Raw genomic sequence first — 27,969 nt, 5'->3', positions numbered from 1 at the left:
CTGTGTGACGTCACTGAGTATGAACAGATCGGATTTTGGGCGCTGTGTGTGTGTGTGTGTGTGTGTGTGTGTGTGTGTGTGTTTGGGGGGTGGGGGGGGGGTTATAGGGGGTGGCTCAGTGCAGTCACGAAGCGCGAGCGTAACATTCCAGCGCCACGCCCACCCCCTCTTTATAACGGAGGGGTGGTCCTCGTTCCTGCAGCACAGGTTCTCACCGAGCGCGCGCTCCTCCTCAGCTTCATTCAGACACGGACTCGCGCTCGTCTCGCGCAGATGGAGATGTACCAGACCGGATTTTACACCGAGGACTTCCGGACCCAGGAGGTCCCGGGGGGCTTCGACTTCGCGTCCTACGGTAAATACCCTCCGAGACTCTAATGTAATAATGGGGTCATAATCATGTGTTCACAGCGCTCAGGGAGAACAGGTGATGCACTGGGGGTGAGGGGGGGGGCGTCTTCTAGGACCCCAGACCTTCTTCTCTGTCTGAAACACGCAGCCTTAGAACCTTGTGTTCTACACCACAGCTTTACTAGAACCCTGGTTCCACGAGACATGGAACCAATGCTTGATTAAATGCTGAGCTGATGGTTCTTTAGATCAAGGGAGAATAGAACCCAAAGGGTTCTCCTATTGTTACGGTGCCCAGCTTGTGGCAATAGAAGTAACCATTTTGGTGCTACATAGAACCATTCTGCAAAAGGTTCTACATAGTTTAGCAAGCCATTCAAAAATGGTTCTTTTTTTATAACCATTGTCTTTAGGAACCCTTAAAGAACCCTATATTTCAAGAGTTCTAGTAAATCTGTGCAGTAGAACACAGGGTCTCCAAAGCTACAGGATTTTGAAATGAGGTTCTTCATCAGCTGTATTTAAGCAAAGTGCTACTGAGGTTCTAGACGTCAGAACCCTGAGGGTGTTTGGTTTGTCCTTCACCTCTGTGTAAGTGTGTATCAGTGTTCTAGACTGAAACTGAAGAGTCTCTCGGAGCCCACTGGGGTACACTGCTGGCCCCTGACCTTGAGACCCCTGCAGAACCAGGCTGGGAATGGGTTCTGTGACTGATTACGATGCTAGAACCCTATTTGAGGGTTTTTTAATAGAAAATGAAAAGGGAGCTGTATTTCTGTGTTTGTGTGTTTCGTGGCTCAGTCCAGAACCGACCCCCGATTAAAGAACCTTTGAGGCATGTTTTGGGGTGGAGAACCCTAACCCTGCAGCTGTTTACAGACCCTGAGTGTGGGTTCTTTTACACAGGCTACGTTCTGAGTGTGTGACTGAGATTGTTAAGGTGTAGCCGTGGGGGGAAATCTGGAACCCAGTAAAGAACCCTGGAAGAGATTTACAAGCTCTGAGAGGAACCTGAAAATGTCTGAGAGTACACTCTTTAAAAGAGGGTTGTAGCAAAGTACTAATGCTTCCATTTAGAACAGTATCTTCTTCTGAGAGCCCAGTGAAATGGAAAATGTTTCTTTATGGTTCTATTAAAAACAAAAGGTTCTACACAGCACCAAACAGGGTTCTTTGACTTTTACAATGTCCAAAGAACTTGTATTGGTGCTTTACATTTGAACATAACCCCTCCGTATTCTCCATCAGGGCAAAGAACCGTTCTCAGTAGAACCTTGAAGTTCAAAATCGTTGTTAAAGAACCTATTTTTTAAAGAGAACAGCCTGTTCCCAGCCTTTTTAGGGTTCTTCTGAGTCTTTAAACCTCTCCTCTCATTTCTGACGGAGCCCCAGGTTCCCCTCAAGTCTGGGTTCTTCAGGGGTTTGGGGGATGACTTTAGTCTAAAGCCGTAAAATGAGGGAATTAGACTGAAACTCTTTTGACAACCTTCTAACCAGGGTCTCTCCATCAGAACCAGGGCCCAGAGGAACCTGTGTTTAAGGGCGTAGAGTTGAGGGAAAACGGGGAACCAGACGGAGCAAGAAAAAGCCTGTTTCCTGAGTCCGAGAGCAAAACATTTCCTCTGTCCTTCAGCTTTAATCTGCTGAGCTCTGTCCCGGAGACGGACCTTGACTTGTCGTGTCTGACGACGTTAGCTGAGGGCGGCTTCAGGAAGAGACCCTTCCCAGAGAGAGAGAGAGAGAGAGAGAGAGAGGTGCACAGGTTCAAATCACAGCAGCCTTTTCCTCTTTCTCTCTCTCTCTCCCTCGCCTCCCTCCCTCCCTCTTTTCCTAATCCTTTCCTCCAGACTTCCTCCTCCAACAGATTTAGCACCCCCTCTCCTCCCCTTTTCATCATCCCTCTGTCCCAGTGTTTCCTCCCTCTCTCCCCCACTCTCTCTCTCTGGTTTAATCAGGAGTTCTGGGTGGGGTTCACTCACATAGACCCTGAAGGACCTTTAGGGGGTTTCAGAGTTCTACAGGTTCTGGTTCTGATGGAACCACCGCCCACAGTCGGTCACCATCAGCACGGGAACCGCAACAGCACCTGCCCCTGTCTGCACTCGTCCATGTCCATTTGGCCCAAGAACCATTGAACATCATCATTGATCAAGAACCCTTGAAGAACCCTCTTTTTTAGGAGTGGTAGTAAAGCTAGAGCAGGCCATGGTCGAGTCCAGGAACTTCAGGAGGTGACCCGGTCCGAGTGAATTGACTACGTCTTTGGTGAGAGGTTCCATCAGAACCTGAAGCTGTAGAACTCTTAAACCTCCCTCAGGGTCTGTTCTCCATTGTCTTTGTTGAAGAGCTCTTGAGAAGCGTGTAATTTTGCAGAATTAAAGTAACGCTAGGTAATATTTTAACATTCGGATTCCAGCTATAAAATGATTGTGATGCTCCACTGAGCTGTAAAAGGGAGAATAGAGCTTCTGTCACTGCTACTCCGGGCTCAGCACTGCAGAAAAGGCACTGTGGAACTTCAGGAGGAGGGTAGGCCCACAGGGTTGAAAGGGTTAAAAGCTGAGGTCATTTGCAGTGTGTCTCTGGCTCCTGTTGAGCGTGTTGTTGATATTTCTGATAATGTCCCGCAGACTACAATGGTGAAGACCTGTCGTTTTTATTAGACAGTAAAGGCCCGGTCCACCCGCAGTACAGTGACCCGTACGGAGAACCGCACAAGAACCACAGCGACGGTTCCAAAGGTAAACAACAAACACGCCATTAAATGATATATTAATATTGTACACTCACTGCCCATTCTCTCAGCTCCACTGACCACACTGGAGCACTCTGTAGTTCTACAGTCCGTCTGTTGCTCTGCATACTTTGTTACCCCACTTCCCCCCTGTTCCTCAGCGCTCAGGACCCCCACAGAGCAGGTGTGATGTGGTGGTGGATCATTCTCAGCGCTGCAGTGACACTGACGTGGTGGTGGTGTGTTAGTGTGTGTTGTGCTGGTGTAGAGTGGATCAGACACAGCAGTGGCTCCTGGAGTTTTTGTGGGGGATGAAATGTGGGGAAACAAAGCATGCAGAGCAACAGATGGCCACTGAAGTGAGGTTAAAGCAGGGATCGGTACTAATTCATTCATTGCATCTTTCTGTCTTTTATTCACAGTTCACCCGACTGATCCCGGATTATTTAATCTCGACTCCTACCCAGAGTTCAACTGCTGGAATTCATACACCACAGGTCAGAACCAAATACATCACACTGCATGGAAAGGGTTAAAAAAAATCTCTCAGAATAGTGGGGCTGTGGAACAGTGGAACTGTGTTCTCTGGAGCGATGGAGTTCCTCAGGGATGAGTTGGAGTGGTGTTTGTGATCCAGAACTAATCACTATCAACAGCCTCTGACCTTTGCTGATGCTCTTGTGAAGGCCGAATACAATCAAACATTCACAGCAATGTTTCTGTTCCACACCCATAATATTGTTATATTCTATGTACTCTCAGTTCCTGACGGTGTGATGGAGAGATCCCCAGGGGGCTTCTCAGACTCTCAGACGTATCAGAACCTGCTGCCCTCCTGCCCCCAGCCCCAGAGCGCCCCCTTCAGCACCGACCCCCACAGCACCTCCTACAGCTCCACCCCGGACCCCCACGGACTCTACCAGCCCCCCACCAACAAGGAGTTGGGCTGCAGAGGAACAGGTCAGTCCCATGGTCAGAGAATCAGGTTCAGACTTGGCTCCGCCCCTAGGTGGATATTTCCTCTCCTAGGAGACCAGGGTGGGATCTGATCAGCAAGCTGATTGGCTGTTTTCATGGAAGGGTGGGGCTTGTTTAACTGTGCAAGATATAGTTTATTTATATAGTTTGTTTATTGTTTGTTTGTTTGTTTGTTTGTTTCAGGTGATGGAGAGAGAGGTTATGGATTGTACGAGTCCAAAGCCCAGTCCAGACCCTCTCAGTTCTGGTCAGATTTCTCCTCCTCCTCCGGTTACTGCAGCCCACTCCTGCCTCAGAACCCGCCCTCCCCCTCTCCCATCTCTCAGCCCCCAGAGCAGTACTGCCCCCGAGTGGCCAAGCGGAGAACTGCAGCGCCCCTCAGACCTGAGCGGGAAGGAGAGGGCGGGGCTATGTCCACATATCCAGGTCAGCTTTACAAAACAAAATAAAATAAAATAAAATACAAAATAAACATTCAGTTCAACTCTAAACATATTCTCCTGTAAACAACCTGAAACCAACCCAACTGCATGCGATTAATTTTGTATTATTGTTATTAATAGTAGTATTAGCATTAGCATTAGCACTTTCATATAGTGATTGTTACTAAATGTATCAGACATTATTAGTAGTAGTAGTAGTAGTAGTATCCTTAAATGAAATCATGATTGATTAATTTTGTTTGTTTGTTTGTTTGTTTGTGTTTTAGGGTCCGGGCCGATCCAGCTGTGGCAGTTTCTGCTGGAGCTGCTGCTGGATTCGGCGTGTCACACCTTCATCAGCTGGACAGGGGACGGCTGGGAGTTCAAGATGTCCGACCCTGCAGAGGTAAGGACACAATAACAACTTCCAGAAAGACAAAATCAGAAGCAGCAGTCAGTGTTCTCCTCCTGGTTGTCCATCGATCGACCTCCTCATCTCTTTGCTGTGGTTTCTGCAGGTGGCCAAGAGGTGGGGTCAGTGTAAGAACAAGCCCAAGATGAATTACGAGAAGCTGAGCCGAGGCCTGCGCTACTACTACCACAAAAACATCATCCACAAGACGGCCGGGAAACGCTACGTCTACCGCTTTGTCTGCGACGTGCAGGGCATGCTGGGAAAAACCGCCCAGGAGGTCCTCGCCAGCCTCAACATCTCCCCGTCCAACACCAGGTCGCCCTCAACCACGGGCACCGCCCAGTCAGACGACCCCGCAGAGGTCTGGGGTCATTAACGCTGTCCGGGGCTCAGCGGCAACGACGGGAACGGGCTTCCGAGGGTTCTACAACCATTAGGAAGGTTCTTTAAAGAACCGTGAACACTCAAAGGTTCTTTGCCTGGTTGAAGGAGCTTCAATGACCTTCAAGAAGGTTCTTAATAGGTTCCATAGAGAACCATGAACATTTAAAGAGCAGTAACAGGCTCTATACTTCAGAAAAGCTTCATACTATAACAAAAGTTTCTTCAGGGGTTCTTTAGTACAGACACTGGTTCAGAGAAGAACCGTTTGAGTTCTTCTGGGTGACGGGTTCTTGTCTGAGACTGAAAGAGTGTGGTGTTGAGCTCCTGAGTGCATTAGAACATTTTGTTTTTAAATAATATTTTTATTTGAGCACCAAAATGAACGAGAGAGAGAACCTTTTTCAGGAGAATCTAGAACCCTGTTTCTGAGTCAATGATATCCAAGAGTTTGACTTGGTCTTAACTGAAAATGATCTGTTTGTAGGTTCCAGCCAGTAGCAGCTGAGTATTTGTAAAGGAGATCAAGGCTGGAGTCTCTGAATTAATCAATGCAATGTCACTATTTTTTGAACCTGTGTATTTTTTAAACCCTGTGGTCAGCTACCTCTTTTTTTACAGTGAAGACTGTGTACATTGAAATAAATGGTGTATTATTGTATTAGATTTTGTTATTGTAAATAAAGCATTTTGTCTTGTAACGTTCTTGTTTCGTTGAAAAATCTATTAATTAATGAATTAATCCCAGTGAAAAACATAACTGAAATATATTGAGGTCAGTGGGTTTGACCACGTTCTGAAACAACCACTGACCTTCATTTCCTCGCTCAACACTTTCTGTCCTGAAAACCATCTGAGTGAAATAAAAACACAAATAAATAGTGTTATAGAGCATTATATTATGTTTTAGTGAACTATAGTAAGTTATTGTGAACGGCAGTGAATCATAGTGAATAAAAAGTTTGTATATTGCTGTTTATTTATAATGTTATTATGACTTAACACATTATAATTAAATGTTAGAATAACTTATAGCCACTCATTTTGAATTTTAGTGAGTTTACATATGAGTTAATGTGAAAAATAGTGAATTATAATGTGTTACAGTGAGTTAATGATGAGTTGTTGTTAGTTATATTGTGTTATTAATGAGTTAATGGTGACTTATAGTGAATTATAGTATGTTGTGGTGAGTTATAGTGAGTTGTGTTGAGTTATAATGAGTTAATGGTGTGTTAAAGGTGAGCTATAGTGTTTCACACTGTGTTATAATATGTTAAACATGAGTTATAATGTATTTTATTGTTAGAATATGTTACTGGTGAGTTGTAGTTAATTGTGGTGAGTTGTTTTGTGTTATACTGTGTTAATGGTGAGTTATAGTGTGTTATAATGTTGAGTTATAGTGAGTTGTAGTGAGCTTTTGTGTATTATACTGTGTTATAGTATGTTAATTATGAGCTATATTGTATTTTACTGATATAAGGCATTATAATGTGTTAATGGTGAGTTACAGTGTGTAGTGGTGAATTGTTTACTGTGTTTTAACGTGTTATAATGGGTTAATGGTGAGTTATTGTGAGTTGTAATGTGTTGTACTGTGATATAATGGGTTAATGGTGAGTTATTGTGAGTTGTAGTGTGTTGTACTGTGATATAATGGATTAATGGTGAGTTATTGTGAGTTGTAGTGTGTTGTACTGTGATATAATGGATTAATGGTGAGTTATTGTGAGTTGTAGTGTGTTGTACTGTGATATAATGGATTAATGGTGAGTTATTGTGAGTTGTAGTGTGTTGTACTGTTATAATGGATTAATGGTGAGTTATTGTGAGTTGTAGTGTGTTGTACTGTTATAATGGGTTAATGGTGAGTTATTGTGAGTTGTAGTGTGTTGTAATGGATTAATGGTGAGTTATTGTGAGTTGTAGTGTGTTGTACTGTGATATAATGGATTAATGGTGAGTTATTGTGGCTTGTAGTGTTTTGTATTGTGTTATAATGGATTAATGGTGAGTTCTTGTGAGTTGTAGTGTTTTGTATTGTGATATAATGGATTAATGGTGAGTTATTGTGAGTTGTAGTGTTTTGTATTGTGTTGTAATGGATTAATGGCGAGTTATTGTGAGTTGTAGTGTGTTGTACTGTGATATAATGGATTAATGGTGAGTTATTGTGGGTTGTAGTGTTTTGTATTGTGTTATAATGGATTAATGGTGAGTTATTGTGAGTTGTAGTGTGTTGTACTGTGATATAATGGATTAATGGTGAGTTATTGTGGGTTGTAGTGTTTTGTATTGTGTTATAATGGATTAATGGTGAGTTATTGTGAGTTGTGTGTTTTGTATTGTGTTGTAATGGATTAATGGTGAGGTATTGTGAATTAGGTTGTGTTTTACTGTGTAATGACGTGTTATATCGTGTTAATAGTGAACTCCAGCGGCTCTGTGGGTCTCTGATGAACTTCATTTCCTCGATGTGGAGAGCGCCACCCACTTTGAAGTGTGAAGGGAAGGAAGGAGGAGTAAAGTTTGAAGAGAAGTGAAAGTAAGAAGAGGGAAGGTTGAGGCGGTGAGGATGGAGAAGACCCCGAAGGACAAAGTGCTGGACGCTCTCGAGGACCTCAGCTCCGACGACATGCACAAGTTCCGGAACAAGCTCGTCGACCTCAGAACCGAGACTCGCGTGCGCCGAGCCGCCGTGGAGCGCGCGCGCCACACAGTGGACCTGGTAGACCTCCTGTTCAACACGTTCACCGAGGCGCGCGCCCCCACCCTCACCGCAGAGATCCTCACTTCCATCGGCTGCAATCAAACCGCCCTCGAGCTCAGGGACAGTATCAACACCGACAGCGCGGGCAGTGAGTTCTAACACACACACACACACACACACACACACACAACTCACCCTCTTACACACAGCTCACACACACACACACACAGCTCACCCACTTACACAAAGCTCTCTCTCACACACACACACACACACACAGCTCACCCTCTTACACACAGCTCACACACACGCTTAATACACACACCATCTCTCTCTCTCACACACACACACACTTACTACAAACACAATCACACACACACAGCTCACACACACACACTTAATACACACACCATTACACACACACACACACACTACAAACACAATCACACACACACAGCTCACACACACACACTTAATGCACATACCATCACACACACACACACACTTAAAACACACACACACACTTAATACATGTACCATCACACACACACACACACACACAATACACACACCATCACACACACACACACACACACACACACAACTCACCCTCTTACACACAGCTCACACACACACACACACAGCTCACCCACTTACACAAAGCTCTCTCTCACACACACACACACACACACAGCTCACCCTCTTACACACAGCTCACACACACGCTTAATACACACACCATCTCTCTCTCTCACACACACACACACTTACTACAAACACAATCACACACACACAGCTCACACACACACACTTAATACACACACCATTACACACACACACACACACTACAAACACAATCACACACACACAGCTCACACACACACACTTAATGCACATACCATCACACACACACACACACTTAAAACACACACACACACTTAATACATGTACCATCACACACACACACACACACACAATACACACACCATCACACACACACAGCTCACACACACACTTAATACACACACACACACACAGCTCACCCTCTTACACACAGCTCTCTCTCTCACACACACACACACACACTTACTACAAACACAATCACACACACACACTTAATACACACACACACACACACACACAGAGCTCATACATACACTTAACACACACACACACTTGATACACACACACACACACAGTTCAGACATACACTTTCACTCTCACACCTAACCCCTTCCAATGAACAAAGTGTGTAAGTCCATGAAGGAGAGAAGGAGCCGGTGACACTGTGACTCATGGTTTATTTTACATCTCACTAAATAAATATAAACTGTGACCTTCACTCTTACGACAAACAGAGGTCAGTGAGTGTTCTCCCTTCGCTCATGGCCTTCATTTAGTGAAAGATTTCAGGAAGAATGGACCAGTAGAAATGCTCCAACATTGGAATAAAACCATTTTACATTGACTTCTATTGAAAGTTAAGATTTGTTCCTTCTTCCTGTAAATGTATTATTTTGGGAGATGCATGTTTTTAATTGGACGGCAGCGATATTTAACCAGGCATCTCTCTCTCTCTCTCTCTCTCTCTCTCTCTCTCTCTCTCTCTCCCTCTCCCTCCCTCCCACTTTTTAGGCCTCCCTCAGGCCCAGCCCCAGACTCAGGGTGATGAAACCACAACTCAGATGTGCGCAGTGGACACAGCGCCCCCCAGAGGCGGAAACGATCAGCCCGACACGTCCTCAGCTCTGATCCCCAGCTCTCTGCAGTTCATAGAGGACATCATCCGAAAAGAAAGACACAATGTGAGTCATCCTCTGTTTTAAACCAGGAATTTGTGGTTATTTTATAATAATAATAATAATAATAATTATATATATATTTCAGGTGCCTTTCAGTGCACCCAAGGACACTGCACAAGAAAAAAATAGTTAATAAAGAGTACAAAAATAATAACAGAATTAATACTACTATTAGTTCTACACTTACCGGCTGTAGTCCGCCTGTTGCTCTGCATACTTTGTTCACCCCCAGAAAGAAACCCAGCTGGAAGAGTAGATCAGGAAGAGAGCCAGAACACACCTCGAACCGAACGTCAAAGTGTTGCATGTCCTTAAATCAAAATAATTAACACGAACTCATTCTCGAATTATATCTGAGGTAGATTTAACTTTAAGAAACCCTTTGATGTGAGAAAATAAGTAAATTCAAAGTGTCGTCAGTATTTTTCAGCGTATGAGGAACTCACGTAAAGATTCTTATCTGTGAAACTGTCAAAGGCACGTCTTTAAAACACATTGGAAAAACCGTGTGGTGTTTGTGACATCACATCTCCCTTCAGTGATCAGATGGGAGCTAACCTCAGTGTGCGCTGTTCCCTCAGGTTTACCCGGTTCTAGATAAGAGCAAGAGGAAGCGGCTGGCTCTGCTGATCAATAATGTGGAGTTCCACAGTGCAGACATGAAGAGGAACGGAGCTCTGAGAGACGAGGAGAACATGGAGAAGCTGCTGAGAGCTCTGGGGTACCACGTTGTGAAACACAGCAACCTCTCGGGAAAGGTCTGTCCACTCGGCTTTTATCCATTGTGTTCGCAACAGGACGTAGATACACGGCGGTCAGAAACCAAACCTAACTTATCGTAGCATTGAAACGTTATCTCTTTCTGGAGATATTATTGATACCTGTGAATAACCAAGCCTTGGTTTAGAAATCGTTGTTGTTTATTATATTCACAGCAAATGGACGATGCTCTTAAAAGCTTTGCTGCACGCCCTGAACACTCGGAGTCGGACAGCACCTTCGTGGTCATCATGTCCCACGGCAAGAGAGACGCCATTCTGGGTGTCCGTTTCGGACCAGAAAACCTAAACGACGTCCTTCCCGTTGATAATATCTACACTCACCTGAACACGGCCAACTGTCAGGCTCTGATCGACAAACCAAAGGTCATTTTGATTCAGGCCTGCAGAGGAAGTACGTACCTTTGTCTTCCCAAACATTTCAAACACGTCTCACCTGTACAGGTCAAACTGTCTGAGGTTGGACATGAATCAGAGTTAGTTTAGTTTTTGGTTTACAAACAAAGATGGGACACTCTCACTTGGCCAGGAGTGGGTAACAATTGGAAACAGAAAAGGGCCCAGGATAGAGCCTTGTGGGACACCAGAGGGGCAGATGAATACATACCTCATGGTGCCCAGGACCGGGACCACAGTCAGATAAATGACTTTGGACAGTGAGATCTTTTTGTAGCTGTTTGTTTGACTGTGAACATGACGCTGAAAATTGCATCATTTGTTTGAATAAGGCTTTAACTGTGTTTGTCGTAGAAATGAAAGCACACTTTTTCGTTTTGGTGATCAAATGGCAACTGTCAATTAAATCTCATCGTTTTAACTTGTTCAGATGAGAACGGAGGTGCGTGGGTCTCGGACAGTGAAGCTGACAATGCGTGGGACATGGAGAGTGACGCGTGGAGACACAAAGAGAAGGACTTCATCTCCCTGCTGTCCTGCACTCCTGGTAAATCAAACCTTACCCCGTCTTAGTGGAGAGCAAGTCCTAAGTTCATTCAGTGGTGGTTAGGGGTGGGGTGGTCCAAACCTATGCGACACCACCCTGCTCTCGTCCAGAACTACGTCAGTCAGTGACACCGAGTCTAATAACAGCGTCTCGGGCAAAGGGCTTCTTTTACTGAACAGTTTATGACTGAGCTTTTATGGCTTTATCTTTCCACCACAGACACAAAATCGTACAGACACAGAGAGAACGGGTCGCTGTTTATCGGGTTCCTGGTGGAGATCTTCAACGCTAACGCCCACAAAGACCATATCGAGGAGCTATTCAGACAGGTGAGTCCTGCACTGTGTCAGAATAATAGCTCCATGACCCAACGGACCCGATAGAAATGGTCCAAGTTTGTATTCTTGCGTCCGTCTGACGTGTGTGTGTCCTGCTGCAGGTGATGAGGCGCTTTGAGGATTTTGGGACGATGAAACAGATGGTGTGTAAAGAGCGGACCAGTTCAGCGAGGCATTTCTACCTCTTTCCTGGACTCTGAGCCAATCAGAGCTTTTCATCCTGTTTCACCTTTGGTTATTTCATGCTTGTGATAGTTCTCTCACTTTAGAATTCACTTAGGATTAATATTTACTAACCTCTGTCTGTGGAGAGACAGAAGACAGCAACATGTCACCACTTTCTTGACATTTCACTGTAATCATGTTTTTCTCAGAGTTTGTGATGTCACAGTTTTATACCGTTATTTCTATTGGAACATTTTAACAGGTTTTTCATATGTTTTTATTTTTACATTTATAATCTTTGTCCTGGGGGAATGAAGGATTTTATAACTGACGAAGGAGTCTTTAAAATGGCGGAATGTCTTTGGTTGCACCAATAAATAAATCTTGTTTGTTTGTATGTGTGGTGGTGTTTATTCTTGTGTGTGTGTGTGTGTGTGTTCAGCCCTGCAGATAGAGGCAGGTACCTATTACACACTTATACATATCCACATACTGAATTAAGGCGTGTGAAGTCACACAGCTCCAGGGACCTGGAGGTTGTGGGTTCGATTCCCGCTCCGGGTGACTGTCTGTGAGGAGTGTGGTGTGTTCTCCCTGTGTCTGCGTGGGTTTCCTCCGGGTGACTGTCTGTGAGGAGTGTGGTGTGTTCTCTCTGTGTTTGCGTGGGTTTCCTCCGGGTGACTGTCTGTGAGGAGTGTGGTGTGTTCTCTCTGTGTCTGTGTGGGTTTCCTCCGGGTGACTGTCTGTGAGGAGTGTGGTGTGTTCTCTCTGTGTCTGCGTGGGTTTCCTCCGGGTGACTGTCTGTGAGGAGTGTGGTGTGTTCTCTCTGTGTTTGCGTGGGTTTCCTCCGGGTGACTGTCTGTGAGGAGTGTGGTGTGTTCTCCCTGTGTCTGCGTGGGTTTCCTCCAGGTGCTCCGGTTTCCTCCAACAGTCCAAAAACACATGTTGGTAGGTGGATTGGCGACTCAAACAAGTCTCCGTATGTGTGAATGAATGTGTGAGTGTGTATGTTGTCCTGTGAAGGACTGGCGCCCCCTCCAGGGTCTATTCCCGCCTTGCGCCCAGTGATTCCAGGTAGGCTCTGGACCCACCGCGACCCTGAACTGGATATGGAAGGGTAATAGCAAGGGTTCATTGTGGGACGTCACTGTAGCCAAATAAGAAGTGGGGAGCAGGATTTAGTGATTCCTTTGCCCTGCCTGTCCCCCCCCCCCCCTTCCGGTGAACTTGACCTTCCTGTCGTTGGCTTGGCATAGTGGATTCAGTAGTGATTGCTGTGTTAGTGTTGTGGTCTGAGGCCTTCATTCATTCTCTGCTTCGCATCGTTGCTGCTCTGTGCTTTGCACCTTCACTATTTTGCTGCTTCACAGCTTAATTCCAGGTAGACATCTTCCCTCTCTTTAAGAATATTTCCAGTTGTCTTTTGTGTTTACATTCTAAATCTCGTTAGAACCGTCACGCTGCCGGCTGCTTCTCTTCTATCGATTGTCGCACCTCACAGTGCCGACGGAGATCGATAAACTCCTTTAAAACGGAGCTTAAACATTCCTCTAGCTGCTCCTCGTCCCGTGGTGCTGCTGTTTTCTCCGTGTCTTGGCAAAGTCGTGCTGCAGCTTTGTTATAGATTTGTATCATTTGCGGGTCTGTTATTGTTTTTAATTTTTTTTTGGTAATTGTTGCTTTTCTTTCGTGTTATGTTTTTCGTTTTTATTTTATTGAAATTTGTTAGATTACATTTGTGTCAATTTTTGGGTTTAGTTATCTGGTTATTTTCCAGTTCTGGGCTTACTCATTTTCTATTCTTCTTCTTCTTCTTCTTCTTCTTATTATTATTATTTGTGTGGTCTCTAAGTATATACTGTCATTATTGATTTTCATTTGTTTATTTTGGTTTTGTTATAATTGGTTATTTTTCTTGAGTTTGTGTCAATTTGTTTTATTTTTAAAGTTTCTTTAAATATTTGTTTTGTTAAAGAATCTTGCTCTAGTTGTGGAAGCTAGCTTATGGCACCTTGTTGTTTAAAATATAGTCACTTTGACTGATATTTTTAATGAATGTCGATGTATTAATTTAAAAGCTGCAGCTAACCCAGTAAACATTTAGCCGTTGATTCAACGCTGAAATAACGTAATGACTGCCGTCTAATCAACGTTCTCTCAAGGTTGAAAATGAAAGTTGAAAAGACGTCCAAACACAGACATTGAAAAGACGACTATTAGACGTATTTTAATTGGTCCCGAAATAAATTACTTGTATAAAACGTGTTTTGGACGTCCACTGACGTTATCGATTGGTCACCACTTAACTAACTTATTAAGATGGATTTTGGACGTCCGTTGACCTTTAAAATATGTCTTTGACGGACAGACTACTTTTAGACCTACTTTGAACGTCCAGGGACGTCCCTTGTTTACTGGGAAGTCTTTTAGTGTTTTAGGTCAATGTTTGAATGTGTATTGAAATAAAATCATATTATTGTGAAAATAAAATTGAGTGTGGACAACGGATCTCTGTCTCCAACAAACGAACCTGGGTCGCCTGGCTAGTTTTTACTGGTCTTATTTCCTGAGGTGAAATTCCTCAGGTGGCGTAGTCGGACTATAATCACAGGGTTTTTTTTAAACCCCATTCTGTTAGTGGCTATTATCCAGTGTTTTACTGGAGCTGCGAAGAGAAATGTGTTGAAAGTTGTTAAGGTAATTTATCATAGTCTCTTCTTCGTATTTTGAAACGTTTGTGTCACACGAGCCTTTCACTTTCTGCTCTGTATTTAAAAACAAAACAAAACTGAAAGTCACTTCTGTCCATATAACGACACAAATACACGGACACACCCGACCGTTACTGACTTTCTGACGAGTTAATCCAGTTACATCTGCGCAGTTTTTCTGTTTAACATTAACTTTAAGAGAAAACAGGCCAAATCTCCGGATCATTAAAATCAGAACAGGGGAGAGACTGAGTTATAGCTCTCACATACAGCACGTTTTTATCAGCCAGACCTTATAAAATATGAAATATAAATATTTTTACATAAACGTCTGGATGCTAGCAATGCTCTGAACATTTATCAAGTCTGTATTACTTCTGGTTGATAAAATGTGGTGCTTGCTTTTAATAACGTTTAAAAATCACAGTCAAAAAGTAACCCAGTAAACATTTAGCCGTTGATTCAACGTTGAAATAACGTAATGACTCCCGTCTAATCAACGTTCTCTTATGAAAGTTGAAAAGTCGTCCAAACACAGACATTGAAAAGACGACTCTTAGACGTATTTTGGACGTCCACTGACGTTATCGATTAGTCACCACTTAACTAACTTTTTAAGATGGATTTTGGACGTCCATTGACGTTTAAAATATGTCCTTGACGGACAGACTACTTTTAGACCTATTTTGAACGTCCAGGGACGTTCCTTGTTTGCTGGGTAATCTCATTAGTTTTTGTCATTATCATGAGTTTTCTGGTGTAAATAAGTCGCTTTAACATAGGGCTTCAGTTTTGAAGTTTGGTATGAACAGAAAATAACAGGTTTCAATGATAATAAACTGTCAAGAAATGACAATTATTTTATTATTTTTTCTTAGAATCTTTCCAAAAAGGCATTTGTTTTTTTTATCTTAACAAGTATCTGTTTATGTATTAATGTCAGCAGCATAGTTACATGGTTAATGCTTCCACTTGCCCTATGTGTCCTCTCAAAAAAACTCAAATATGGTCACCCTAAGCTAGAGCTAACGCAGAACTCCACACTGTCGAATACTGATAGCGAACATCAGGCTGTAGTTACTGAGGAAGCTGTTGTTTGGGGAACTCAGAGGAGTTTTGAAACTGCGCATGCGCAACACACTTTCATCCAAAACGGGATTGACCAGATTTTTTATATATATTTTTCCTTCGTCTTCTTTCACTTCTCTTTCTCTTCGTCCTCCTCGCGCTCTGCTCCGTGTCCCTCGCGCAGTGAGCCATGCCCAAGACCGTGTGGGATGTCCTGCACGAGGCTCTCGAGGATTTGGACGGTTCAGGGTTAAAACAGTTCACCGCCAAACTCACGGACTCGGGATTCGAACACCGTCTGCGCCGTGCCGCCGTACAGGGCAAGGACCGCGGAGACCTCGCGCGAACACTCATAGACACGTACACGGAGGAGCGCGCGCTCTGGATCTGCGTGGAACTTCTGGAGAAGATCGGACGCAATCAAACAGCGCGGGATCTAGAGAAGGAGGCAGCAGGTGTGTTTACGCAGCTTAGTTAATGTTTTCAAATGTGTTAAGTTTGGTCTCTCGTTGTTTAAACAGAATTGTTTTAGTTGGTTGCGTGGGTGTGGCTAATTATGGAGCACATCTCCTACAAGAAGAATAAAAGAATAGTAATTATAGTCATAATTATGAGAAAGTAAGTCGTCTTATAATCACTACCTACTGTCCTAGTGTCTCATAATTGTGATTTTTTTGTATCTCATGTTTATGAGATAATGTTTAGCCTATTTAATTTAATTTATTTTCTTCAAGTGGCATGAATAGACTTCCATAAGCTAAGCCTCTGATTTAATATGCAGTTGTTTGGTGGTTGGTAGGAAGCTGAAGTGGATTTATCGGTGGTTGCATTCTTTTTAGACGGATGCTAGAAAGTTTTCGTTGCTTATTAATCCAAGGTTGTTGAGTAGGATGTTGTTCGCTATGGTGCATGGTCTCTACCTGACAGAACTCTGCTTTTCCATCATTTGGTCCTGGTCCTAGACGCTGGAACAAGGAAGGAACAAACTCTACTGATCTGTCTGAACTGATGATGGAGTTGTGGTTTCCAAAGCCTGCTGTTCCTATTAGAGACAGGTTTTTGAGGTGACACCCAAAACATTTCGGGGTGGGGTGGGGCTGTGGGAGTTGAAGATGAACCAGGGACCTCACATAGAGTCCAGTAGAGTGGAGCAGGTTCCATGAAGTGGAAAAGCACCATATGTTTTCTGTGGTAGCTCGGGTAGTTGAAAGGGAACTTTAGATTGTAGCTTATGTATTCCAGGTGATTGCTAGGGTCTTCCTAGTGTAAATGTATTATAATGACAAAAAGAGTTGTGCAATTCAGTGAGCATTACAATCCCTTTGCACTAAATCCTATGCATTATATCAGCTCTAGGTCTCCTAGGGGCTCTCCCAGTGGCTCTCCCAATGGCTCCCCCAATGGCTCTCCCAATGGCTCTCCCAATGGCTCTCCCAATGGCTCTCCCAATGGCTCTCCCAATGGCTCTCCCAATGGCTCTCCCAATGGCTCTCCCAGTGGCTTTCCCGGGAGTTACTCCTCCAGTTCACAAGGGGTGTGAAAACACTGACTATCCTCCTCCACCAACTTCTGACCCAAACCCCAACTCTGCTCTCGTTCTCTGTTCACCGCATTTCAAAGACAAAATCCTTAAAGAAAAGGGAAAAGATGCAAGTATTGCTCTGTAAATTTGATTTTTAAAAACCTGCATAGTTTAATGCATTTTTCAGTGTGTATTTTAATAACCGATAAGTTTTCATGTGCTTCAGGTTTACCCGGTTCTAGATAAGAGCCAGAGGACGCGCCTGGCTCTTCTGATCAATAATGTGGAGTTTGACAATCCAGACATGAAGAGGAATGGAGCTCTGAGAGATGAGGAGAACATGGAGAAGCTGCTGAGAGCTCTGGGATACGACGTTGTGAAACACAGGAACCTCTCGGGAAAGGTCTGTCCACTCTGCCCCATCACAGCTCGCTAAAGGAGTAACAGCCACTTTATCATTTGTTCTGAACAGGAAGTAGATCTAAGTAATTGGAAATCTAACTTATTTCGGTCACAGGGAAATCCTGCTCAACCCTGGAAATGTTGTTATTCAAGTTTGCTCAGGGGAAGTCTTGAGAACATGTTGAAGGGGACATAAACTGTTTGGACATAAACCCTGAACATTAGTTAATGTTTCACATTTGCAACGTTGACTAGAACGACAATAAAGCTTTTAAAAAATGCACCTCCAGTGTCCTGCCCCTAAACTGAAAACAAGATTTTAATTGGTTGCCTCTGAGTCAGACTCTCGGCTGGTACGTGCCTGTAGGTCGGTGCTAGGAGCCGCTCTGGAGAGGTTCAAGGGAGTTTTTCCTGTTCCACTAAAACACAACCAAAACGTGGTGTTGCGTCACTCCTGTTCTTCTGAGTGACATCCAGGACCTTCTCAGCTGTTTTCTGTTTGAAAAACCAAAAGCAAAGCTTAATGTTTTGTCTAATATATTGTAATATATAAAACACAAGACGTATACTTTATAACATTTAATCATTTTTTTTTATCACATTACCAGCAAATGGACGATGCTCTGAAAAGCTTTGCTGCACGTCCTGAACACTCTGAGTCGGACAACACCTTCGTGGTCATAATGTCCCACGGCAAGAGAGACGTCATTCTGGGTGTCCACTATAGTCCATACCAAAACGACATCCTTCCTGTTGATAACATCTACACTCGTCTGAACACGGCCAACTGTGAGGCTCTGCTCAACAAACCAAAGGTCATTCTTATTCAGGCCTGCAGAGGAGGTACGACTGATATTTACACTCATTTACATTCCCCATTCCACAGATTATCCAGTTCAAACCAGTTTGTACCAGCAATAAACCAGATCGAGACCAGTGTAAACAGGTTTAGAACCAGCAATAAACCAGATCCCAGACCAGATTATACCAGTTTAGACCAGCAATACACCATATCCAGACCAGTTTGAACCAGTTTAGACCAGCAATAAACCAGATCCAGATCAGTGTAAACAAGTTTAGACCAGAAAAAAAACAGATTCAGATCAGTGTAAACTAGTTTAGACCAGCAATAAACCAGATCCAGATCAGTGTAAACAAGTTTAGACCAGAAAAAAAACAGATTCAGATCAGTGTAAACATGTTTAGACCAGCAAAAAAACCCAGATCCAGACCAGTGTAAGCTAGTTTAGACCAGCAATAAACCAGATCCCAGACCAGATTATACCAGTTTAGACCAACAATAAACCAGATTATACCAGTTTAGACCAACAATAAACCAGATCCAGACTAGTTTAGACCAGCAATAAACCAGATCCAGATCAGTGTAAACAAGTTTAGACCAGCAATAAACCAGATCCAGATCAGTGTAAACAAGTTTAGACCAGCAATAAACCAGATCCCAGACCAGATTATACCAGTTTAGACCAACAATAAACCAGATCCAGATTAGTTTAAACTAGTTGTACCAGCAATGAACCAGATCAGTGTAAACATGTTTAGACCAGCAAAAAAAAAACAGATCCAGACCAGTGTAAACCAGTTTATACCAGCAATAAACCAGATCCCAAACCAGTTTATACCAGTTTAGACCAACAATGAACCAGATCAAGACTAGTTTAGACCAGTAATAAACCAGATCCAGATCAGTGTAAACATTTTAGACCAGCAAAAAAACAGATCCAGACCAGTGTAAACCAGTTTATACCAGTAATAAACCAGATCCCAGACCTGTTTAAACCGGTTTTGACCAGCAATAAACCAGCAGATGTTGATCTATGTTGTATTTTTTCAGCAGTCCATGAATATTCAGTAATTGTATTGAATTACACAAACTAAAATTGGGGGCAGTGGGAGACTAAAGATGTAGTTTAAGTGGCAGCAGTGGAGAGAGATACAGAGACTGGTCCAGTTTTAACTATCTCTTTCTCTTATTCCCTCGTTCTCTCCGTTCTGTTCAGGGGAGAGAGGTCAGGTGTGGGTTTCAGACAGTGAGGCTGGTGATGATTACTGGAACCTGGAGAGTGATGCATTCGAACATAAAGAGAAGGACTTTGTCTCCCTGATGTCCAGCACACCAGGTGAGTCCTTACAGGAAAATCTGTTTTTTCTGTTAATACAAGACCAGACACCCCCACCCCCACCCCCACCTCGCTCTGAACGAGGAGAGACCTCTAATTCTGAACGTGAACGCCACAGCAACATATCAACATTTTAACACAAAATCATCACTGTCCCAAGAAAAACGTGTACTCTTCAAAATAGTCACTTTACAGGAGTTAATGTTTCAAACAACAACAACAAATCAGCAACGTGTCTGCCTTAAAGCAGCAGTCAGTACTTCATTAACTGTTTCTTCTTCATGTTATGAAACAGCTGAGTTTCCGTACTAACCCTGTTTTAAACATGGCTGCCCCCATGAGGGAGACCCACTCTATGGAGCATAAACAGGTTCACTCAGGGATTACAAAGCAGTTTGGTTCTTCATCTTAGGAGAATTTTGCATTATAGAAAAAAACTAAAAAGGAAATAATCAACTTTAATTAATATTTTTTCAAAAGAACTTCAAAAGATACAAAAAAATTAAAGGCACACTAAAATTTGCATGTTTATCACATGAAGAAACATTCATTCATTCATTATCTGTAAGCGCTTATCCAGTTCAGGGTCACGGTGGGTCCAGAGCCTACCTGGAATCATTGGGCGCAAGGCAGGAACACACCCTGGAGGGGGCGCCAGTCCTTCACAGGGCAACACACACACACACACTCACTCACAACTACGGACACTTTTGGCCAATCCACCTACCATCGTGTGTTTTTGGAGCGTGGGAGGAAACCCACGCAGACACAGGGAGAACACACCACACTCCTCACAGACAGTCACCCGGAGGAAACCCACGCAGACACAGGGAGAACACACCACACTCCTCACAGACAGTCACCCGGAGGAAACCCACGCAGACACAGGGAGAACACACCACACTCCTCACAGACAGTCACCCGGAGGAAACCCACGCAGACACAGGGAGAACACACCACACTCCTCACAGACAGTCACCCGGAGGAAACCCACGCAGACACAGGGAGAACACACCACACTCCTCACAGACAGTCACCCGGAGGAAACCCACGCAGACACATGGAGAACACACCACACTCCTCACAGACAGTCACCCGGAGGAAACCCACGCAGACACAGAGAGAACACACCACACTCCTCACAGACAGTCACCCGGAGGAAACCCACGCAGACACAGGGAGAACACACCACACTCCTCACAGACAGTCACCCGGAGCTGTGTGACTGCGACACCTACCTGCTGCGCCACCGTGCCGCCACATGAAGGAAAAAACCTTCTTAATTTTCAGTGGAACTCAATGTAAAAATAAGTCTCTGGTAAAAGCCCAGAGTGAACTATTTATTTACAATGTTTCTCAGCATTGTTTTCATTCTTTAATAACGGACTGTTCTTCCCCCAGACACTGTATCTTACAGACACACTGTAAATGGATCATATTTCATCATGTTCCTCGTGGAGGTGTTCAATGCTAATGCACATAATGAACACATAGAGGAACTGTTCAGACAGGTACGTCAATGTCACACATACACCCCTTAAAGGGCAAATACAACAATATGTCAATGCTCCTGATTTATTTTGCACTGTTTAGTGTGTGATCTGTTTTTTGAGCAGAAAGTAACCCGTTAAACCCTAATGTACTTGTGTGTTTTGCGTCCCCTCCGTCTCCTCCTCAGGTCATGAGTCGGTTTGAGAGTTTCCAGAGGATCAAGCAGATGGTGTCTAAAGACAGAGGTTCTCTCCCGAGGTTGTTTTATCTGTTCCCTGGGTTCTGAGATGATCTGCGAGAGGAAAAAGAATCTGATCACCTTCTTTTTACACTGTAAACAGATTAGATTTTAAAGGAACGGTCTGTGATTGTTTGCACCAAAATGAATGAATGTTTTTAGAGTGTACAGTTAAATAATGAAATGAGTAATGAATGTTGTGATTTTAAGGCTATATCAGTATTCATTTACACTACACATGACCAACAGGTCTTACCCTCTCTAATGGTGCTTATGTCTACACTGTGTGTTTGTGCTTGGACAATGAAAGTGAAACACCTGGTTTTAGACCACAGTAATTTATTAGTGCGGTGTAGGGCCTCCTTTTGCGGCCGATACAGCGTCAGTTGGTCTTGGGAATGACATACACAAGTCCTGCACAGTGGTCAGAGGGATTTTAAGCCATTCTTCTTGCAGGATAGTGGCCAGGTCTCTACGTGATGCTGGTGGAGGAAAACGTTTCCTGACTCGATCCTCCAAAACACCCCAAAGTGGCTCAATAATATTTAGATCTGGTGACTGTGCAGGCCATGGGAGATGTTCAACTTCACTTTCATGTTCATCAAACCAGTCTTTCACCAGTCTCGCTGTGTGTATTGGTGCGTTGTCGTCCTGATACACGGCACCGCCTTCAGGACACAGTGTTTGAACCATTGGATGCACATGGTCTTACTGGTGCAGTGTGCAGTTAATGAAGATTGTCCACGAGGCTGCTCCAATTTAGCCATGAAACCTCCCACACTACAATGACAGGTGTTTCACTTTCATTGTCCAACCCCTGTGTGTATAACTGTGACACTAAAAAGTGCAACTCCTAACGAAAGGACCAATGGAAAGACACTTAAGTGACTTGGAAATTAAATCTTGTTTCAGTGATTCTGCTGTATGTGTGTTTTCCTTCTGTAAATATTCCACTTTGGAGAAATGAGGTCCCAACTTGGCGACATTAGTCAGAAATCATCGTTATTAATGCAAATTCAGATGTTAAACAGTAAATGAAATCGCAGTATTCTGGGACAGAAGACCACACCTCATCCCGTTCTGATTGGAGCACTGATTGTTTACTTGAGTTTCATAACAACCGAGAAAAGCCCTCATGGTGAACAGAGTCCTGCGACGTAGTGGAATACAGTAAGGGCTCAGTGCATCCTTAGGATTTATATTTGAGGAGTGTGGTGTGTTCTCTCTGTGTCTGCGTGGGTTTCCTCCGGGTGACTGTCTGTGAGGAGTGTGGTGTGTTCTCTCTGTGTCTGCGTGGGTTTCCTCCGGGTGACTGTCTGTGAGGAGTGTGGTGCGTTCTCCCTGTGTCTGCGTGGGCTTCCTCCGGGTGACTGTCTGTGAGGAGTGTGGTGTGTTCTCCCTGTGTCTGCGTGGGTTTCCTCTGGGTGACTGTCTGTGAGGAGTGTGGTGTGTTCTCCCTGTGTCTGCGTGGGTTTCCTCCAGGTGACTGTCTGTTGAGGAGTGTGGTGTGTTCTCCCTGTGTCTGTGTGGGTTTCCTCCGGGTGACTGTCTGTTGAGGAGTGTGGTGTGTTCTCCCTGTGTCTGTGTGGGTTTCCTCCGGGTGACTGTCTGTTGAGGAGTGTGGTGTGTTCTCCCTGTGTCTGTGTGGGTTTCCTCCGGGTGCTCCGGTTTCCTCCCCTAGCCCCGCCTTCATCGAAGACAACTTCCTGAAGAAGCTCTGTGAGGGAGGAAGTGTCCCTCGCGCAGTGAGCCATGTGCAAGACGCTGTGGGATCTGCTCGAGGCTCTCGAGGATTTGGACGATGAAAAGTTCAAATAGTTCACACAGAAACTCACGGACTCGGGGCTCCAACCTCCCGTGCGCCTAGGCGCCGTACAGGGCAAGGACCGGGAGACATCGCGCGCAAACTCATAGACACGTACACGGAGGAGCACGCGCTCGGGATCTGCGTGCAGCTGCTGGAGAAGATCGGATGCAATAAAAACAGCGCAGGATCTACAGAAGGAGGCAGCAGGTGAGGGAGGGGTGGGATTTTAATTATAAACACGTTTAGAAAGTAGAGGATTTACAGGTTTAGAGGCAGAGCAGAGTCTTAACGCTCGCTTCTAATTTCATTTTTACATTTGGGCGTGAACCACTGATCTCCAGGTAACACCAACCTTCTGAGGTGGAGTCTTAAACCCAGAGTCAGTAAAAGCCAGTCTCAGGTTCAGTCTTGTCTAGTAAAGACCACTGAGAGAAGTCCCAAATCAAATCTTGTGTGAAGTCGAGATTGAATCAGTTCACAAGTTGATACTTCTCTCAGTCGATTCACAAGTCGAGTCTTGGGTCAGGACAGATGAGTCGAGTCTTGGGTCAGGACAGATGAGTCGAGTCTTGGGTCAGGACAGATGAGTCGAGTCTTGGGTCAGGACAGATGAGTCGAGTCTTGGGTCAGGACAGATGAGTCGAGTCTTGGGTCAGGACAGATGAGTCGAGTCTTGGGTCAGGACAGATGAGTCGAGTCTTGGGTCAGGACAGATGAGTCGAGTCTTGGGTCAGGACAGATGAGTCGAGTCTTGGGTCAGGACAGATGAGTCGAGTCTTGGGTCAGGACAGATGAGTCGAGTCTTGGGTCAGGACAGATGAGTCGAGTCTAAATCTGGGAACAAGTTTTGTGTCAAATTAAGACCTGTGTTATTAAATCGAGTATCACCTGGAATCAGTGCAAATGAGTTTTGTTTTTGTTTTTTTAAATCAAGTCCTGTCTCAAGTTGAGTCTTGTCTATATTCGAGCCTTGTGTTACAGGCGAATCAAGTGTCAAGTAGAGTCTAGAATCAGTGTAAACGAGTCATGCCTCAAGTCGGTTCTCAGTGTGAGATTTCATCAGTAAAGACGAGTCCTGAATCAGTGCAGATGAGTCGATTCTCAAGTCTTGTACGAATACAGACGAGTCTAGTCTTACATCTTGAGTCAGTACAAAGGAGTCAAGTCTAAAGTTGACCCTTGAGTCAAACATAGTATCTGAGCTATAAATGATTTTAAGATGGCCGCTCGTTTACAGTTCAGTGCAGTGATGGGTGTGGTTTTATTTGTTGTTGTTGTTGTTATGATCTAACAGAACTGGAAGAGATGGATGCTGTAGTGTTTACTACAACTGTCATCTCGCTAACCCCTGTAACAGGTGAGTGACTGAACCCTAACAATTATCCACCCGCTCTTATTGTAGTCTTAGCACGGTTTTTAAACCTTTTAAGTTTAATTGGTTGTTTATACTTTGAGTCTTTCATTAAAATGTATATATTTTTGGTGGAAAAGCTGTTTTTTCACAGTTGTTTTCTTATTCATTTTCTGTAGGTGGAGCCAGACGCTCACGTGCGCCACCTAATGGTAAATACATATATTAATATATACATATATATACGTATAAACACATATATTTACAAAAAAGATTTAGGGAACCAAACATCCCAGTAAACAAGGGACGTCCCTGGACGTTCAAAATAGGTCTAAAAGTAGTCTGTCCATCAAGGACATATTTTAAACGTCAATGGACGTCCAAAATACGTCTAATAGTCGTCATTTCAATGTCTGTGTTTGGACGTCTTTTCAACTTTCATTTTCAACCTTAAGAGAACGTTGATTAGACGGCAGTCATTACGTTATTTCAACTTGAATCAACGGCTAAATGTTTACTGGGATGGTTCTGTGGTCTTTGTCAAATAAACACATTTCTAAGTATTTCTAAAAAATTAGTTAATCCAAATCTTTAGGCTGCTGTTACGTGTAAAACTGAACGTGATGTTTTTTTGATGTCCAGCAGGTGGAGCAGCACGTGCAGCGGCGCCATCTAACGGTAAATACATGTTTTAAATTATATTAATTTGAGAGTAATTTTTAAAGTATGCTAAAGAATCTGAATTCACAGCTTTAACTTAGTGGATCGCCCCCTGGTGGAGGGACTGATCAATAACAGAAATAATGTAGTGATTTTATATCAGAGCTCACAAAGCAGTGTTCTAGATACAGAGATATAACACTATGTGGAGCTTCTTCACATTCAGTCATCTCAGAGCCAGGCCATTGGCTCCCTACAGAACCCTCCCATGTCAGAAACCATTGAAGGGTTCTGGTTCTGAGAACCCATTTTGAGCGTGTAACACATCTTCTGCCACTTTGTGTCCATCTCAGATTTTTCCGAAGCCGCCTTCATCGATAAGAACTGGACGCAGCTGGTGGCCAGAGCCACGTCAGTGGATCCAATTCTGGACGAACTCCTGAGCAAAAAAGTCATCATCCTCCAGCAGTACAATGAAATCCGCGCCGAGGCGGGGCCTAACAGAGTGATGAGGGCCCTGATCACTGGCCCCATAATGTCCAGCGAATCTGCGAAAAAAGTCTTTTACCAGGTCCTGATGGAGCAGCAGCCGTACATGATGCAGGACCTCGGCGCTGTGCCCAAAAAATAAAACACATCAAGGAAAAGCGCCGCTGGGGCTGGTTCACTCTTCAGAATACGGGATCCTCAAAGTACTACCACCAAGAACGTCATCCATGAATTTTCATCTGATGATGGATCTCAACTTTGAGCCACGTAACAACGCTGTGCTAACAGAGGGATTTATGACTGTTTTGTGCAGCATTTATAATTGTGTGGTGTGTTCTTCCTGTGTCTGTGTGGGTTTCCTCCGGGTGACTGTCTGTGAGGAGTGTGGTGTGTTCTCCCTGTGTCTGCATGGGTTTCCTCCGGGCGACTGTCTGTGAGGAGTGTGGTGTGTTCTCCCTGTGTCTGCATGGGTTTCCTCCGGGTGCTCCGGTTTCCTCCCAGAGTCCAAAAACACATGTTGGTAGGTGGATTGGAGACTCAAAAGTGTCCGTAGGTGTGAGTGAATGTGTGTGTGTGTGTGTCTGTGTTGCCCTGTGAAGGACTGGCGCCCCCTCCAGGGTGTATTTCCGCCTTGCGTCCAATGATTCCAGGTAGGCTCTGGACCTACTGCGACCCTGAACTGGATAAGGGTTACAGATAATTAATAAATTACATTTATTAAAATATTTTCTCGCAGTGTTAAACTTGATGAAGCTCATAAAAACAAACACATTCAGAATCTAATATAAACGCAACAGAGCTCTGTCAACATCCATCACAAACCACCACTGAGGAAGGACCTCCGCTACTCGAGGTGCACCCCATCACAGGACTCCTTCGGGTCAAGGAGCCTGGAAACACATCAGGTCTTTAAGGTCATTCAGGTCAAACAACAACTGACAAGAAAACCCTAGCAATATTTTTATCCCAAAAAAGTGAAAATGGCTTGTGGTTTCAGTTCAATAAAAAGAAAATGAACATTATTTGATGTTTGCTGCTAGCTTCACCTTTAGTTATTGTTGCTGTTAAGGTTATTTCATTACTTTCTTTAGCTAGTGCTTGAGGCATAGTTTTGCTGTTACTAGCTTAGCTTTAGCCTAGCTTCAATATAGCCATTTTGAAAACTGTTGATTGCTTTGTTAAACATCTCTACCACCACTGCTGGTGTGGACAGGCAACTACAGGCGCCTATACACTTCCATGGTAGGATCAAACCTGTATATTACACTAGGAAAGGGGTGGGTGCCACATCTGTATTTTTGGTGTAGGTTAGTTTTATTTGTTGGGGAAGTTGTTTTTTTGTTTATTTCTTTTCTTTGGCACCATCCACAGTCCACTCAGTAGCGGTTGGTTGGTTTTAGCACGTTGGGTTTTTTGTCTACTACTTTACACTTTACTTCTATAACTACATTTGCATTTACATGTTGTATACTTTACACTATATCACACTATAAATGCTGCTTTATTGTACTCTGGATTTTGTTTTGCTTCAGATAAAAGTTGAAAAGAGCACTATATTGTATGTTTGCCTCACTTTCGCACTGCATCACACACACTCCTTGTTACACCCATCCCTTGATACCCCTAGATGCCATCATCCAAAATAGAGGGTGGGATGTAACACCCACAGCAGGTTTCATTATCTCTATTATTGTGGATGACTGTGTACTTGATCAACCGATTACAGGTTCAATACCACCTTAAATACACCACATCCACCTTAAATGTCCACATCTTGCAAAGGATAAAAGATTTAGAAAAGCCTTAAAACACCAAAGTACCTTCATATGTGGTTTTTGGGTTTTCCTTTCCAACTTAAATGATGTAACGTTATATTCTCAGGCCTAAGTGCTAGAATGGCACTGCTGCAGTATAAAGCTATGGTGCCAGTCTGTACCTGCTGCCCCGTGTAAAGTGGACTAGCGATAGCATGTAATGGCTAAATCCATTTAAGGTGGAAGCTGAAGTGCTATAATGTATACATTTACAACTTAAATAGAAAAGTGGATGTTACTAGAAGAGTGCCACGGTG

The 27,969-nt window shown here is 43.8% G+C and overlaps 3 protein-coding genes across 4 annotated transcripts; all 3 read left to right on the top strand.

Annotated features, from left to right (window-relative positions):
• The first annotated feature begins 229 nt into the window (after positions 1–229).
• On the top strand, positions 230–5,928 carry etsrp (ETS1-related protein). Of its 2 annotated transcripts, none has more exons than XM_066641420.1 (7): positions 230–355; positions 2,982–3,092; positions 3,508–3,582; positions 3,848–4,045; positions 4,247–4,489; positions 4,773–4,891; positions 5,004–5,928. In XM_066641420.1, the coding sequence occupies exons 1-7, from the start codon at positions 274–276 to the stop codon at positions 5,274–5,276; spliced, it is 1,101 nt and encodes a 366-aa protein (XP_066497517.1). In that variant the 5' UTR covers positions 230–273; the 3' UTR covers positions 5,277–5,928. The 2 variants fall into 2 exon arrangements, with proteins under 2 accessions (XP_066497517.1, XP_066497525.1); XM_066641428.1 differs by having other exon boundaries at positions 263–355; positions 3,015–3,092.
• Positions 5,929–7,844: 1,916 nt separating this feature from the next.
• LOC136705384 (caspase a-like) lies at positions 7,845–26,623 on the top strand. The gene is made up of 12 exons (XM_066678914.1): positions 7,845–8,142; positions 9,630–9,799; positions 10,378–10,554; positions 10,732–10,969; positions 11,402–11,518; positions 11,738–11,847; positions 11,958–11,999; positions 23,506–23,605; positions 24,693–24,755; positions 24,929–24,961; positions 25,392–25,427; positions 25,763–26,623. Exons 1-12 carry the CDS (start codon positions 7,860–7,862, stop codon positions 26,038–26,040), a joined length of 1,647 nt encoding a protein of 548 aa, XP_066535011.1. The 5' UTR covers positions 7,845–7,859; the 3' UTR covers positions 26,041–26,623.
• LOC136665770 (caspase a-like) lies at positions 15,915–22,498 on the top strand. The gene is made up of 7 exons (XM_066643514.1): positions 15,915–16,255; positions 17,151–17,449; positions 17,549–17,725; positions 18,333–18,567; positions 19,743–19,862; positions 21,264–21,373; positions 21,541–22,498. The coding sequence occupies exons 1-7, from the start codon at positions 15,991–15,993 to the stop codon at positions 21,637–21,639; spliced, it is 1,305 nt and encodes a 434-aa protein (XP_066499611.1). The 5' UTR covers positions 15,915–15,990; the 3' UTR covers positions 21,640–22,498.
• Positions 26,624–27,969: the final 1,346 nt, after the last annotated feature.

This window comes from Hoplias malabaricus, chromosome 1, assembly GCF_029633855.1.
Source record: "Hoplias malabaricus isolate fHopMal1 chromosome 1, fHopMal1.hap1, whole genome shotgun sequence".
NCBI classification, from domain to species: domain Eukaryota; kingdom Metazoa; phylum Chordata; class Actinopteri; order Characiformes; family Erythrinidae; genus Hoplias; species Hoplias malabaricus.
Note: the sequence above shows the minus strand (reverse complement) of the source record. Positions and strands in the feature narration are given on the sequence as shown.